Here is a 16,912-nt window from a genome sequence, read left to right as displayed (position 1 = left end):
CTAGGCAAAAATACTGGAGTGGGTTGCCATACCCTTCTCCAGGGAATTTTCCCAACCCAGGAATCGAACCTGGGTCTCCTGCATTGCAGGCAGATTCTTTACAGTATGAGCTACCAGGGAAGAGGTATATTTTAAAAACACCCTACAATATATGTGTGTATGGATGTGTATGTGTGCATATATGTGCTTATTTACAGATTTTGCACTTCTGAATATCAGGGATAGAGCTTCACTGAGGGGCAACAGAGATCAGTGATTCTTAAATTATGATGTGCTCAGGACTCACCAAGGTGTCCTTTCAGAAAGCAGATCCTTATTCAGTTGATCCAGAGTGAGACCCAACATTTGCCTTTTTAACAAGCTCATGGCTGGTGTCAATGCTATTGGCATCTGGCCCACACTTTGACTAGCCCAGGCCTAGATCATGGTTAGGAACTGGTGGAGACAAATGAACCTGGTTTCAAATCTATTTTCCACACTCTCTGTGTTCTCAGACAATTAAACTAAATTCTCTGAGCCTCAGTTTTAGCACCTTTAAAATGAGTATAATCTGACTTTCTTCTTTGTTGTGTTAATGTGATGAGACTATGTCTATTAAGCCCCGTGTTCCCTGTGTGTCAGTGACCTGACATTGTCTGTTTTACACTAAATATGGCCAAGTAGCAGTGTCTATGCATGACTTATTGATACAGAAAAGCACCTGGGATCAATGGGTTTGAAGTCAGAAAGCTTGGATTTTATTCATTGCTAGTGTTTGGGAAGTTCACATAAGAATACATACATGAAGACATTTTGAAACCTGCAAATCACCATACAGATGGGAGAGCGTCTAAGTGCCAGCGAACATTGATGGAAAAAATCTGAATGTGATATGTTGCCAATACGACCATAGCTTATGCTTATAGAGAGTGCTATGCTTCCCATGTTTGGTTCCTACTTAACACTGGTCTATATTTAATATTCACAGCAGGTCAGAGCACTCAGGGGATTAGGCTGTTAAGACTCTTTTCACTGCAGACAAGAATACTGAAGCAAAGAGGGTAAGCGCCAAGGCCAAGGAAAAATCATGATCGTTAGTTGAACTTCTTTAATTTATACATGAGAAAAAGTAGCTTGTCTCAAAGATTGCATGTTGGCTCTACCTCCTCTTCTTAGTCTCTTCAGGGAAAAGATATGGGGAGCATCTTATGGGAAATGTTATAGGAACCAAAAGATGAGAAAATGGACCGAGAAGCATGAAGAAGCATGACCTTAACCAGGCCGTGGACTCTGGCCCTAGGCTCCATCTCTCCCAGTGACTAGCTACATGACCTTGGGTGAGTTACTTCACCTCTCTGTGCCTCAGTTTCCTCATCTGTGAAATGGGGATATCAATAGTACCCCAGTTACAAAGTTGTCACGAAGATTAAATGAGTTGATGTTTGAAAAGTCCTTTGAGGGAATCTTGGCAGAGTAAATACTTCATGAATGTTAGTTAAATAAAAACAGTGGTACTTGGCCCTGGAGGAAACAATACTTCCCCCATCCCATACTTCTTTTATACTTGTAGGAATTGTAAAGTGTGTGTAGTTCTCCCACAAGGCTACAGAAGAAAGAGCACTGATAGAGGAAACGGAAAATAAGCCACACAGAAAATAAGCCCTGGTGGTCCAGTGGCTAAAAGCACATGCTCCCAAAGTAAGGGGCCCAGGTTTGATCCCCGGTCAGGGAACTAGATCCCACACGCTGCAACTAAAAAGATCTCATGACCCTCAACTAAGACCTGGCACAGCCAAATGAATAAATAAATATTTTTAAAAATTGGTCTTAAAAAGGGAAAGAAGCCACATGTCCAAAGTGACAGACTGGCAGGGCTGGGATTTGAATTCAGTTCTAAGGGATTCCAGAAACTTCATTCTTCTTCCCACTGACCTCTATCAATCAGGGACCAGTTGAAATGAACAAACCCTGTTCAGTTTTTTCCTAGAGGGTCCCTTCTCAGGTGAATTTTAGGGCCTCAGGAAGCTAGACAGTTTGTGACTACTTTTTTCCCTAATGTACACATGTACATATGTATGTATTTTTAATATCTTGAAACCAGTCAATGAAAACTTAACCTAGAGTATGCAGTACATGTGTAGAGAACTGGTTCTCAACCAGAGATGATTTCAACTCCTGGAGGACATTGGGCAACATCTGGAGACATTTGGGGTTGTCCCAACTTGGGGACAAGTGTGTAGAGGCCAAGGATATTTCTAAACATCCTGAAAGCACATTTATTTTTTTAAAGAAAAGAACTTTCCATCACCAAATGTGAATTGGGCTGAGGTGAGAAAGTGGTTTAGAAAATATCATCAACATCATGAAACATGAGCCTGGGGCAGCAACATGAGCCTGAAGCCTGTTGAATGCAGTCTCCTAGCAGACATGGACGAGCAGTCTTTGTGAGGAATGAAACCTTACTCATTGTTTCTGAATTCAAAAATGTTCAAAGTGGGGACTCCCCTGGGTTCCATCCCTGGTCTGGGAGCTAGATCCCATAAGCCACAACTAAGACCCTGTGCAGCCAAATAAATAAATATTTTTAAAAAATGTTCAAAATGCTCAGGATCAGGCCAGGATCCTGGTCCCCTCACAGGTTTGTTCACATCCTATTCTGTATGCTTCTTCTGTGTGGCAAGTCCTATTGGGACTTGCCTCCAAACCTGCCTCTTGTCTCTTCCTTCTGCTTATTGTTCCTAGTTGACAGTTTAACCTCTCCAGTTCTACTGTTTTTTTTTTTTTCTTTAAATAGCCCTTTAATTGAAATGCAATATAAAGTTGCTCAGTTGTGTCCTAATCTTTGTGACCACATGGACTGTAGCCTGCCAGGCTCCTCTGTCCATGAAATTCTCCAGGCCAGAATACTGGAGTGGGTAGCCGTTTCCTTCTCCAGGGTGTATATATATATATATATACAATAAAGGATAGAAATTGTAAACATGATTGATGAATTTTCATCAAGTGAATTCTTGAAACCACAACCTGAATCGAGAACTAGGACATCATAGAACCCCAGAAGCCCTCCTTACTCTCATAGGGGCTCTAACCCTCCACCCAGAGGCAACCTCTATCCTTTCTTCTAACATCAGAAGCTCATTTTACCTGTGTCTGAGCCTTATATTCATTGGATTATAAACATTATTTATTCTTCTAGTTCTTGCTTCTTTTGCTCATTGCTGTATAATATATCATTTTATAGACATACCACAATTTCTTGATCCATGCTTCCATTGTATTGTTTGCCATCTGGACTGTTACCAATAATACGATACTACTATGAACATTCTTGTACATATCTTTAGGTGAACTATGTATGCATCTCTGTTATATCTATATCTAGGAGTGGAATTGTTGGGTCCCAAGGTTTGTAAATAGTGCCAAACAGTATTCCAAAGTAGTGGCACTAATGTACACCTCCATCAGTAATGTATGAGAGTTCCAGTTGCTCCACATCCTAGCCCATATCGGGAAATGCCGCTATCTTTCTTTTTACTCATAGACTTCTAAAGAATCTGGGAAGCAGGCACCTAGGTTTAAAATTGAGAGAAACAGAAACTATGGTTAAATGATTAAATAGAGTCATCACATTTATGAAAAAAATACAGATTATTCAGTTAAATTTGAAAATTATGTCCCAAGCAATATTTGAGCTATACTAAAAAAAAAAAATATTTATTTGAAATTCAAATTTAACTGGGCATCCTATATTTTACAGGGTTGGAGGGTTGGAGAAGGATTTTGGTATGAGGTAATACCAGTGTAGGGGCAGTTACTGCTCCCCACACTTACAGGAATGGGAAGTGATGGAGGGGAGGTGAAAATAGTGGGCTTTTCTAGGTTGTGGAGTAGGCCCTTTTCTCCACAACCATCCTCCCCTACCCCCACCACCCCTGCCATAGTGTCCCAAAGGACAGTGGTTTATTTGATTTCTAGCTTGATTATTTAAGAGCATTTCCTCTGGGAATGTATAATTGTTTATTCATGGATAGAGGAAGGAAAACTGAAATTTCTTGAGCAGTTTCTATTGCCAGTTTCCATGTTTGGCAATCTGATGTGTGATATCGGATTCTAGCCTTGCAGCAATCTTGCTTCCTGTGTTGAAATCTGATACTTGGAGAAGTTAAGCGGCTCAGCCTGGTTCAATGCCAGGCGAGCTAAAGCCAAAGTCAGAGTTCTTCTATTCCACCAAGCCCTCTGTCTCGTGGAAGGAGTTTCATTGACTTGCCTGAGCCTCACATGGGCTCTATTTCTCTCAGCCAGTCTGATCTATCTTGATGGGGTCAGGTGAGATTGCTGCTTATCATTCATTCACTAGGGCTTCCCAGGGCTTGTCAGTCCCTTGATTTCCCCTCTTTTCTCCTCTGTCTACCTCCTTCTGGCTTTCAACTTCCTACCAGATCATTCCATGGGTTCTATGCCGCCCATTTCTGGAACAAGGAAGTTATATAAAGGCAGTTGAGAAGGCCTTGCTTCTGATCACTTTGAGATTTTGCAGCATTTAGCAACCCACAGCATGCCTGTCTTCTACTCCCTGGTCTAAGTCTACGTCCCACTCCATCCCCCCAGCTCCAATGTGTCTTAAGCAGAATTCTGCAGCCTCCACGTCACACTGGACCAGTTATACTGTTAACCAGAAAATGGCATCCCCAAACGCCAGTTTGGCCGTGTTAGGATTACAGTTGTGTGTGTGTGTATTAGTTGCTCAGTCGTGTCCGACTCTCTGTGACCCTATGGACTGTATCCCACCAGGCTCCTCTGTCCATGGGATTCTCCAGGCAAGAATACTGGAGTGGGTTGCCAGTTCTTTCTCCAGGGGATCTTCCCTGACCCAGGGCTTGAGCCCGGGTCTCCCACATTGCAGGCAGATTCTTTACTGCCTGAGCCACCAGGGAAGTTATTTTGAGCTGATTATTTTGAGAAACAGCAGACTCGGGAGAAGATAGGAAACCGAGTAGAAGTCATGCTTTAGGGGAAATGTATATTTAGAAAGAAGATCACCATTTGTAAGGTGGTCTCCCTGTCCTACCAAGAAAAGAAGAATGACTGTAATAAGAAAGAAATCATAAGAAACTCTTGGATGGACCAGGCCCTTTTCTGCACAACAAATCTTATTTTTGTTGACCTGGCCTCCTCCCCATAACTGGTCCATTCCCAGCTTCTCTTTTGCTTTTAGCAGAAGATGATATTTAAGCCTGAAGTCTAAGCCACTGCTGACAGTTACAGTTTTCCTTCTTTTCTCCCATGTATGTGCGATATAGGTGTTAATCAACTTCTGCCTTTTCTCTTTATCTTTTGTTACAGGGCCCCAGCTGAGGAGATAGATGGTTAGAGGGAAAATTATTCTTCTCCCCCTACAGTGTCATTTCTTTTCTTTAAAAAATTTTTTGGCTGTGCTGCATGGCATGTGGAATTCTAGTTCCCTGACCAAGGATTGAACCTATGCCCCCTGCATCAGAAGCAGAGTCTTAACCACTGGACTGTGATGTTAGGAGACAGAGGAGGAAATGGTCCCTTTTGGTTTATAGACTGGGAGTGAAGAGAGATGAGGTCACATCACTTTCTGACCTCCAACTCCCTGTAGCTGGCCCCAGAAACCATCAACCCCTGCACCTAGGAAGACATCTCCTTTCTTGATCTTTTCCAGCACCCAGACCTCCACGGCAGGCCTGAGTCTGCATCTGGAGCCAATTATCTGGATCTCATAATTCCCTGTTGTTGTATCCTAGTAGGATGCTGCCTAATGTCCCACCTATTATGTAATTTCTGAAATCTTAGCCAGAACAATGAGAACTCTTAGTCATAAGGAAATTTAAAAATGATTATGCGTAGTTGATGGTATGGCATTTTCTAATGGAAGCTAAATCTTTTTATTTTTAAAAGGTCACTCGAAAACATTTCTCCTCATGGTTAAAGTGGTGCTCATGCCTGCTAATGCTTAAATGAGGAGCCCTCTTGTATTTTTTTTTTTTAATTGGAGGATAATTGCTTTACAATGTGTTGGTTTCTGCCTGACAACAATGTGGATCAGCCTTAGGTACACATATGTCCCCTTCCTCTTGAGCTTCCCTCAACTCCCCTCTCTGTCCCATCCACCTCTTGTGTTCTTGATAGTGCAAGACTGGGAAATTTTTGGACACCAGGAAAGTTCAGTTACCCTCCTTTCATCCAGACGGTGAAGGGGACTTGGCTCACTAAAGCCTTTAATTTGGGGACAGGGTAGAGAATAATGATCACTTGATAAAGTGATCCATGCCCCCTGCTGTCATCCTACCATTATTAATCTCTTTGGTGACCTAATTCATTAAGCTTCTTCTCTACTTTTATCTTATAAGTTATGAAGGGCTGTCAGGCATACATGATTCTAGGGAATGATTGCCTTTTCACAGCCAAACCCCGTAAGCCTGCCCTCAGAAGCTCTTTACAGCACAACACACCCTGTTTTCCTAGTCCTTCCCTGACCCTTTCCTTCCCGTATCTGGTCAGCTTCCTCACCACTCTGCAAGCTTTCCATCTGTTCCATTCCTGCTGTGAGTTCATGCCTCCACTTTCTCTATTGACCAGTCAACATCTCATCTCAAACACTACCTCCTCCAGGAAGCCACTCCAAATCCTCCAAGTTGGGTTTGCCTCGCTCCCTCCTTTCAACTTCCTCAACAACACTTTGGTGGTGTGTTGAAGAGCCCCCTGGACTTGGGGGTCAGGATGCTGGGCTCTAACCATAGCTCTAACCATCGATACTTGGCTACTTCTGCGCCTTTTCTCTAAATGATGATGATAGTACCTTCACTTCCTTCTCCCCAGAGTCATTAGGAGAACTACAGTGGCTATAATAACTTCAGATATGAGCTACATCTAATTATGCATATTCTGAAAACTTCCTTTTTCTTTTTTGGCTAATTTTTGGTTTTTCTGAGCGTAGTCAGTGGGTTTCAATGATCTTTGTGTCCCTCAAAGACAGTGGCCTCTACGTAGCTTAGAAATTACTAAGTTCTTGGTGGGGTTCAGGACCCAATACCCTAAAATATGACACCTTGGCATACTGAAGCTGAAGGAGTTTGCAGGCGTGTTAAGTCGCTTCAGTTGTGTCCGACTCTTTGCGACCTCATGGGCCATAGCTCACCAGGCTCCTCAGTCCATGGGATTCTCCAGGCAAGAATACTAGAGTGGGTAGCCGTTTCCTTCTCCAGGGCATCTTCCCAACCCAGGGATTGAACCTGGGTCTCCTGAGTCTCCTGCACTGGCAGACGGGTTCTTTACCACTAGTACCACCTTCGGGGACGCCCCTGAAGGGGTTTGAGAAAATAGCAAAAGCAGGAAGGTCTCTCCCTTCACCTGTCTTCCCAGAAAGCAAGAGGTAAGTCTCTCAGGAGAAAGGTACCTCCCTGAGCCGGAAGGAAGGCAGACATCCTTAGCACCAGAGATGGAATTTAGGGCTTAGGATAAGCAAACCTTGTGACTTTTTCACCATTTAGTACCCCTCGGGCAAACCCTCTCATCTTGTCGACTCCACAAATTTATGGTTTCTTGGTCTAAAAGTATAAACGTTTCCTGATATGGTCACTTCTTTGAGTCTTTAATTTTCTTGCAAAAGTTCCCATGTACATTTAATAACATTTGCCTGCATTTCCCCTATCAAACTTAGTTTAATTTTCAGACCCAGCCAGGGACCCTAAGAGGGTTGAGGAGAGCTTTTCTTCCACTACATATTCAGTATTAAGTTTATTGATTCATTTATACCAGTGAGTTTCAATCAGGGGACATTTGGCAATGTCATTTTGGTTGTCACAGCTCAGGGTAGGAGGACGGCTTATTGGCACCCGGTAGGTAGAGGCCAGGAAGGCTCTTCCTCTGTCTCTGTCCCTTCCCTTCTCTTCCACTTCATACCCATTCCCACAAACAAGAAATTATTTGTCTCACTAGCGTCAAGGCTGAGAAATTTTGATTCATAGTCTTGCCCTGTTTTTAAAAAGATTTGAACCATCTACTAAATTACATACAAAACGAGACTCAAAAAAAAAGAGATCAGGGAAAATAAAGCCTGGAGTAAATTTGGCACTAGTTTTAAGGTTCCTGTCCAGTACTTGGTATGGGCTGAAAATTAGTCTCTGAGCTTCCCACTAAGCAAAGCAAAGAGGGAATACAAACATTTAGGAGATTGATCACGTCCATAAAATAAAAAGAGATTGAGACCTAGACAGATTTCTCAATTTCCTCAAAAAGGAGATGATACATAAAATGCAGTGGCCAAAGCCTATCTCAATAGTTTTACAATAGAAAGAGCAGTGACTTTCCCGAACCTATTCCCTAATACAAGGTCATAGCACAATTCTGGGGTAGAATCAGTAAAAGCAAGACGCTAAAATGATCTCATCTGAGTATCTACCTCTCTGATAATCTAGGATGATTCAAGATTAAAAATCAGATTTTTTTAGATTGTTCAGTGAAAAACATGGATGGATATTCTTGAATATTCCTCCATGGGCAGTATTTTCACCACCTGGGGTTTGATAAGACTTGTGCTGCACTGAGGCTAAATTAGAAGTCTTTGGCATGAATCTGAGTTCAGATACCCAGCGAGGGCTGCCTATTACACAGCAACAGGTGTGAGGAAAAGGCATATAAAGCAAATGTAGTGTTATAAAAACTAAAAGATGCAAACAGGACAGGCACCTGAATAGAAGTGTGGAGGTGAGTTGATGGCCATCCTAATTCAACATGGAGATAAGCTAAAGGCATACCTGCAGGAAAGTCTGTGTTTTCCTTAGAAATCCATTCTATTAATAAAACTACTTTAGCAAGTGACCAGTGGGGAAGCTTAGAAAGGAGACTTGGCCAACACGGGCTACGACTGGTATTTAAATATCTATTTAAAACAAGCTGGTGTTTTATTGAGCAGTACATCTTGAGCACACACCAATGAATCACATCTGGCTGTACAACTGATCAAAGTCCAAGTTCTACAGCAGAGAGCTGGAAAACTTTTACACCGGGTGTTACCAAAACCCACCCATTGTGATGATAGAAGAAAGCAGTAAAGCGCTCATGGAGTCTCATTTTAGGTAATGTGACTTCCTGGTTGGGCTTCCCTGGTGGCTCAGTGGTAAAGAATCCAACGGCCAATGCAGGAGACACAGATTCGATCCCTGATTTGGGAAGATCACCTGGAGAAGGAAATGACAACCCACTCCAGTATACTTGCTTGAGAAATCCCACAGACAGAGGAGCCTGGCAGGCTACAGTCTATGGGGTCTCAGAAGAGTCAACATGATTTAGCGACTAAACAACAACAGCAAACTTCCTGGTCAATGCTACGAAGACAGAAATTACAATATGGACCCTTAGATTATATAATAAGTTGACCACTTGGCTTCATTCTGATTCTGGTCCCATTGGTCTAAGTGAAGGAGGCTTTGGAGTTGATATTTTTAAAGCTTCCTAGGTGATTCCAGCGTACAGGGCGGGCTGAGAATTGAATTATCATAATTATTAAAGGACATCTATCCAAAACGATGATTTGAGTACTGAAGGAATGGAACGTAAGTCTTTTTACACAAAAATAAAACACACATTTCCCCTCTAATTTCAAATGTCCCCTCCCACTTAATTTTTCACCCAAAATATGTATAATTTTAAAAACTTAGTTCAAATAGTACAATCAATGAAGATAAATCTAAATGTCAAAAATCTAAATTTTTGACAAAAATGTCAAAAGAAAATATTTCTTTTAAATCCAGCATACAAGGCTAACCACTATTTTTTTTAGGGGGGCACACAGCATGAGGGATATTTAGTTCCCTGACCAGGATCAAACCTGTACCCTGGCAGTGAAAGCAGGGAGTCTTAACCACTGGACTGCCAGGGAAGTCCAAAGATTAACTACTGTTGACATCTGTGATGTCTGTGCTTCCATTTAATCCAACAAAAATTTGTTTTGTGTGTGTAGGAACACATTTGAATGAGTTTACTCCCAAATGTGGCAGTAAAACATTTTTCCTACAGGGAAAAAAATGCTGTTTTCTTTTTTGTTATAACTGGGGAGTGAGCATTTATCTCTTTTAAAATTGGGATCCAATCATTGGGCTTTAGCTCAGAATTATTATCTAATTAGTTAAAACTTCTACGTGACTCTTGAGTTGATATAAAGGAACAGAAAGAGTCTTTCCAAGAAAGAGTTTGAGTTCTTCCAGCTCATCCCCCAATTTATTTCTGTCTGCAGAATTAAAGGCTGAAATATTATTGGTTCAGTGAATGAATCCTTGAGTTAGAAGTTTTAAGTCATATGCAGCTATGAAAACTCAACTAAACTCAGATTCCTCCCTTAGGCAATTATTTTCCCAGACTCATGTCTTGCTTTTATTCTATCTGTTGTCTCTTCACCTCTTTCTTGGAAATCTTTGTCTCCAGTAGGAACTCAGCAGGGGAGAATCCCAGAAAGAGAAAAGGGGGTCACCAGCTCCTGGACTTGCAGAGGGCTTGTCTCCACCCATGTTTGGAATATCTATTATCTGGTCTTATCAGCATAGCAAACCTGTAACTTGGCTAAAAGAACCAGAAGACCTAAGAAGTACAGGACTGTAATTTAAAACTTGTTGCAACTTAAATTAGAACTGGAATCATCTGTCCTTTGAGTCACGTGGGTTGAAGATCACTTATAGCTAATAGCTCCATTCACTTCAGCACAAACATCTTGAAGCGACCTAGCTGATTTTTTAAAAAGTCTTTTTTGGTCAACAGTCAACTTTGCTAAATAATTTTAGATTTTGTGCTATTAGCAAGGGATGGGGTTGTGGGGGGGTGGCGGTGGGAAGAGCCCTTCACCCCACTCAGTGCCCACAAATTGCATTGGTGACGGAAGAAAAGAGGGTTAAGATAGTGCTGGTCATTAGCCATAAAATCAAAGGTCAAAATTACAGAATGGTGAATTTGGGTGGTGTCCATAATCCAAGGGCTTCCCTGATGGCTCAGTGGTAAAGAATCTACCTGCCAATGCAGGGGACACAGGTTCGATCCCTGGGTTGGGAAGATCCCCTAGAGAAGTTTAAGAGTAATTTTAAGTGCTAATTTCTCAATAAAGCTGATGGCTAAACAATGATGCTTGCTCAGTACTCTTGACTTCCTCTGCATTTTGCTAATACATGGAAGTGCACTGGGGCGGTTCTTCCGATGGATTGCTTTGGATGGCTTCGAAAGAGCTAAAGCAAGCATATCCTCAGGGCAGCAATAAAGTTGGGGCGATAAAGTGAAATAAAATACAGGAGAAATATTTATTCTCCTTCCTCAAATAAAGGTAATCTTTGAGGGAAATAATCACAATTATGCTGGACTTGTTTACATATGGAGGAATGTAGATGAACAGCATGTCACACTTTTTTCAGTGTGTTTAAGACCTCATTACTGACTCAATGGGCATGAGTCTGAGTAAACCCTGGGAGATGGTGAGGGACAGAGAAGCCTTTGGTTTAGGTGGGCTGCAGTCCAGGAGGTTGCAGAGTCAGACATGACTGAGTGGCTGAACAACAAAAGGCCTCTCTGAGGGCCTGGTGGCTCAGACAGTAAAGAATCTGCCTGCAATGCAGGAGACCTGGGCTCAGTCCCTGGGTCCGGAAGATCCCTGGGAGAAGGGAATGGCAACCCACTCCAGTATTCTTGCCTAGAGAATTCTATCGACAGAGGAGCCTGGCGGGCTATAGTCCATGAGGTCACAAACAGTCAGACACGACTGTGTGACTAAGACACACACACACAAGGCCTCTCAAGGCTTCCCAGGTGACTCAAATGGTAAAGAATCTGCCTGCCAATGCAAGAGAAGCAGGAGATGCAGTTTTGATTCCTGGGCTGGGAAGATGCCCAGAAAAAGGAAATGGTAACCTGCTCCAGTATTCTTGCCTGTAGAATTCCATGGACAGACGAGTCTGGTGGGCTACAGTCCATGGGGTCACAAAGATTCAGACATGACTGTGTGGCTGAGTATGAGCATCTGACCTGATACTTTAAGATCAGCTGTTTTCAGGTCCCTCGCCTCTACTGGAGTCTGAGGTCTATGAATTCTGGCCACTCATCTTTTTATCCTAACACGATACCTGGAACAGAGTATAGGCTCAATGAACAAATGTACAAATACAGAAACAGTAAGTCTCATACGCACAATATCAAAGTCTCTAGACCAGACATCCATCTAGATGTCATGCCTTTTATTAACCATCTTTAAGAAATAAAAAAGAAAAAAAAAAACTTTTCTCCCTGACCCCTTTCTTTAAATCATACACGTGAGAAGAGTTAATCATTCCCTCAACAGTGAAAACACTAAGATCTGCCTTGGTAATATTGCCCATAATAACAACAATGCAAATCAGGGAAGGTGACAAATGGCCAGACTGTGATGATCTCAAAAATTTGTTTTTGTTATATAAAAACAGAGAGAATTAACTTCAGATCGCAAAGTAGTAACAAACGGCAAAATCTAGCAACGGTAATTTCCACAGCAAATCTTGAAACTAATTATAAAATAACAAAGTTTCTAGAAGGAATTTAGAATAATCTGCTTAAACACAAGAGTCTTAATTTCTTCTTTATAACTAAGAATATTTTTTCACTTAAAAAATGTCTTTTCATTTTTAAGAAACAGTCTATACACAGGATCTTATGAATTGCCCCTGTCAAATTTAATTTAAAAGACAATTACATGTTGCAGACATGTAGGTTTTAACAAAAATTCACCTATTATTCAATTCTGCCTTATCGTATATTAGTTATATGATGAGAATTTACTGGCTCAATAATTGATTATTTTTAAAATAATTTTCTTTTGAAAGAGGATGAAAGAGAAAGACAAGAAGTTGGCAACATTAAAGTTATTGCAAAAATACTCACCACACACAGGCTGACTACAGAGGACGACAGCAGCTCAGATAAGCAGGAAAAACCTCTGGAACACGACCGTTTTGTTGTGCAGCCCAGGGCTGTCATCAGTTAAGGCGGGGTTGGAGGGGGGTGTGGAAAGTTAGGAGATGGGACTGGAGGAAAGAAAGCAAGCCTGTCTTTACTGCTTGGGGTGGGGTGGGGTGGTCAGTGTTTCTCCGCTTAAGAAAGCGGACACTCCGTTTCATCTGATTCCATTTATTTTATGTGACATTTGCCTGATAATACTGCTTCCTTAGACAGCAAGATTTATCTATGATTGGGCAACAGCACATCTTATGAAGGTCCAAGTTTTATTTATTCAGAATTTCTAGAATTCATCTATTTCCTAAGGCATTTAAGTGTCTTGACACATGTTTAAAAGTGAGAATTGAGCAGCTGGCCTTATGATTCAAAAATGCTAAAGACATGTTAGATTTCCTTCTTGTCAGGTTGTTTTCTAAGCTAAAGCGCTGTATGGCCAATGAGAGACAAGAGAATATATTGAAGGTTAGGGGTGCAGAGAGGGACAGTGGCAATTTTGGAGCCACCCATCTGGTGCTGGTGTGGAGCCTGGAGTCTAGAAGGCAAGACTGTCGTCATGGAGATCATTGCAGGGACAATTTCATACAAAGAGAAGGTGCAGGGTTTCCCTGGTGGCTCAGCAGTAAAGACTCTGCCTGCAAAGCAGGAGACTCAGGTTCCATCCCTGGGTCAGGAAGATCCCCTGGAGAACAGCATGGCTACCCACTTGAGTATTCTTGCCTGCAAAATGTCATGGACAGAGGACCCTGGTGGGCTATAATCCACGGGGTCGCAAAGAGTTGGACATGACTTAGTGACTAAACAACAACAATAATGCAGGATGCAGAGGACCAAAGCAAGGATGGAAAACAGAAGCGTAGCTTTAACGGAAACCACCATTCCTATTGTTTAATCACAACAGGAATGGGCAGTTCTTAGAGAACGGGCACAGCGATGAGAGAGGAGCTGAATCACTTCATGAATCAGTAGATAGGTACACAGATACGCAATACTGAATACGAAAACTTCAACTGTTTCCTGGTTGCTGATTTAAAGTGTGTTCATTTAGTGGAGGTTAAAACATAATCCTTTTCGATGTAACTCTTAACTTGTAGAGTTTTTCCCATGAGTTTGAATATAAAACTTCAATGAGTCATATCACTGAAACTACTTTACGTTCTCCTTGGTTAGCTGTGTGTACAGAAGTTGTTCTTGGAGGTGGAAGATAAGGGGAAAGGAGTACCTGGGCACTCGCTGATTTTAGGGAGACCTTCAGCAAGTCTACTGATATTCATACATACCACTGAGTAGAAAACCCAGGTATCAGCACAATCGATATGATCTTATTGTAGAAGACTAGAGTGTGAGCCAAAACCATGGCACTCAGCCAAAACGGGCAGTGACATCATTCCTGTCCTAGGAGAGTTTATGATCTGGGAAGTGAGACACACCGTATGGCCCATATAGAAAATATCCTTCCCTGGTGGCTCAGTGGTAAAGAATCTGCCCGCCTGTGCAGGAGACGCAGGTCCAACCCTGGGTCAGGAAGATCTCCTGGAGAAGGAAATGGCAACCCACTCCAGTATCCAAAAAAAAAAAAGAAAGAAATATTCTTTTGTTGCTTCTTTAGTTCAGTTCAGTTCAGACTATCAGTTGTGTCCAACTCTTTGGGACCCCATGGACTGCAGCACGCCAGGCTTCCCTGTTCTTCACTATCTCCCAGAGTTTGCTCAAACTCATGTCCATTGAGTTGGTGATGCCATCCAACCATCTCGTCCTCCATCACCCCCTTCTCCTCCTACCTTCAATCTTTCCCAGCATCAGGGTCTTTCCCAATGAGTTGACTCTTCGCATCAGGTGGCCTAAGTAGTAGAATTTCAGCTTCAGCATCACTCCTTCCAATGAATATTCAGAGTTGATTTCCTTTAGAATTGACTGATTTGATCTCCCTGCTGTCCAAGGGACTCCCAAGAGTCAAAGCAACAGGTCATCAAGTTCTAGGCCACTTATTCTGTGGATCTTTGGCAAATCTCTTAATAAAAAAGGGCTGTAATGTATTAAATCAGCATGTGCTTAAAGCACAAAATCATTTCAACTAATGTGTCATATATCTTCATCATTTGACATTCATAGCAACTGTCATTGTTACTACAATAATAAAAATAAGGAAACTGAGTCCAGAGAAGTCAAGTAGTTTCCAAGGGCCCTACAGCAGCTAATCTGAAAGGGTGGAATGTGAATTCAGGCTTATCTGACATAAAAGTCTGTATTTTTCCACTATGACTCTCAACTGTAAAACAGTGGTGAAAACATCCACATCACAGGGCCCTGGGGAGGATTAAATAAGATAATAGGGGAGAGCCTAGATACATGGAGGATATGCAATAGAGTCGCGTTCCCCTCCCCTGTCACCCCTACTCTTTCTCAGGATGAAGCCCCTTTTTTAAGGTTCTTTCAAAGCCCTCTGTGTACCCCTCTCCTCCACAGTAGGATATCTCACCTGCCCCATTCCCCAGCTGGACGCTGAGCCCTTTGAAGGACAGGGGGAGGCCTCTGTCACTGGCATGAGTGAAGCTCAGGGACCTGTGGGATCACATTAAAATATCTTTAGAGTTATGGTCTGAGCCAGCCACAGGAGTCACAGTAGTAAAGAATCCACCTGCCAATTCAGGAGAACATGGGTTCAATCCCTGGGTCAGGAAGATCCCCTGGTGGAGGAGATGGCAACCCACTCCATCATTCTTGCCTGGAAAATCCCAGGGACAGAGGATCCTGGTGGGCTATAGTCCATGGGATCACAGAGTTGGACATGACTGAACACTCACTCACTCACTCACTGAGCCAGTCACACAGAAATAGGAAAAGAATCACCCAGGGATTAATTGAATTCCATCAAATAGGGAAGGAGCCAGGATTTGGGAACTTCATGCATTCTGCCCATTTATACCAACTGAGCATTTTTAAAAGGGACCCACCAGGTCATCTGTGATTGGGGTTAAATCAGGCCCCCCAGGTTCTATATTCTAGTCTCTGATCCTTTTATTCGTTCACTCAACAAACATATACGTATATACTGAGTCCTTCCTATACAACAGGGCTGTGTGAGGTACCAGCGATATAAGAGCAACAAACAGGTTTCCTGCTCTCAAGATGCCCATTTGGTTTTATCCTAGTAAACAAGAAAGAGGAAAGAAAAACACACGCAAACTCAAACAAACCCCAAGTCAGCATCCAAGTGAATAAAACTGCTGTGTATTGTTCTAAGGGTTGCAAAGACAGTCATCAAGGGGCTGTGGTTCTGAAAGAGGGAGTCGGGGAAGGCAAGACCTACCTCAGACAGGATGGGCAGGGGAGACCTCCCTGGAGCAGACACCTGAGGAGGATGAGGAGGTGGCTGTGTGGATGGGTGGGAGGAGCATCCCAAGAGAGGGCCAAAGTCCCGGCGTGAGCTCGGTGGATTTGAGGAAGTGAAAGGAGCATCTGAAGAAGTAGGAAGTGTTCAGATGGTCTAAGTGAGGAGTCCTGGAATGGCGGCAGACAGAGGTTTATAGGACTATTCAGGAAAGACTCCACAGGGACTTCTGTGATGGTCCAGTGGTTAAGATGCCGAGTTCCCACTGCAGGGGGTGTGGATTCGATCCCTGGTCAGGGATCCTATGTGCTGTGTGGCCAAACATTTAAAAAATTAAAAACAAAAACAACAGGAAAGACTCCGTGAAGAACTATATATATATATTAAAATTTGTTTATTTATTTATGACTGTGCTGGGTCTTCATTACTGTGTAGGCTTTCTCTAGCTGCAGCAAGCAGGGGCTACTCCCTAGCTGTGGTGCATGGGCTTCTCATTGCAGTGGCTTTTCTTGTTGCACAGCACGGGACCTAGGGTGCTTGGGCTTCAGCATTTGCAGTGTACAGGCCTAGTTGACCTGCAGCATGTGGAATCTTCCCGGACCAGGACTTGAACCCCTG

At 42.5% G+C, this 16,912-nt stretch overlaps 1 protein-coding gene across 7 annotated transcripts in view; it reads right to left on the bottom strand.

The window, feature by feature from the left end:
- LOC133058744 (placenta-specific gene 8 protein-like) overlaps positions 1–16,404 on the bottom strand; it is a 31,505-nt gene extending 15,101 nt beyond the window's left edge. The window contains exons 1-3 of one of the 7 annotated variants that reach the window (XM_061145643.1): positions 16,274–16,302; positions 15,443–15,525; positions 14,745–14,804 (exon numbers count right to left, since the gene is read on the bottom strand). In XM_061145643.1, coding sequence (XP_061001626.1) covers positions 14,745–14,796 — 52 coding nt within the window. In that variant the 5' untranslated portion in view covers positions 14,797–14,804; positions 15,443–15,525; positions 16,274–16,302. Of the gene's footprint in view, positions 1–11,907; positions 11,930–12,003; positions 12,102–12,891; positions 12,999–14,744; positions 14,838–15,442; positions 15,526–16,273 lie in introns of those variants that run through there. The other 6 variants (XM_061145646.1, XM_061145647.1, XM_061145649.1 and 3 more) reach the window with 6 other exon arrangements.
- Between the last annotated feature and the right edge of the window lie 508 nt (positions 16,405–16,912).

This window comes from Dama dama, chromosome 6 (genome assembly GCF_033118175.1).
Source record: "Dama dama isolate Ldn47 chromosome 6, ASM3311817v1, whole genome shotgun sequence".
Classification (NCBI taxonomy): domain Eukaryota; kingdom Metazoa; phylum Chordata; class Mammalia; order Artiodactyla; family Cervidae; genus Dama; species Dama dama.
Note: the sequence above shows the minus strand (reverse complement) of the source record. Positions and strands in the feature narration are given on the sequence as shown.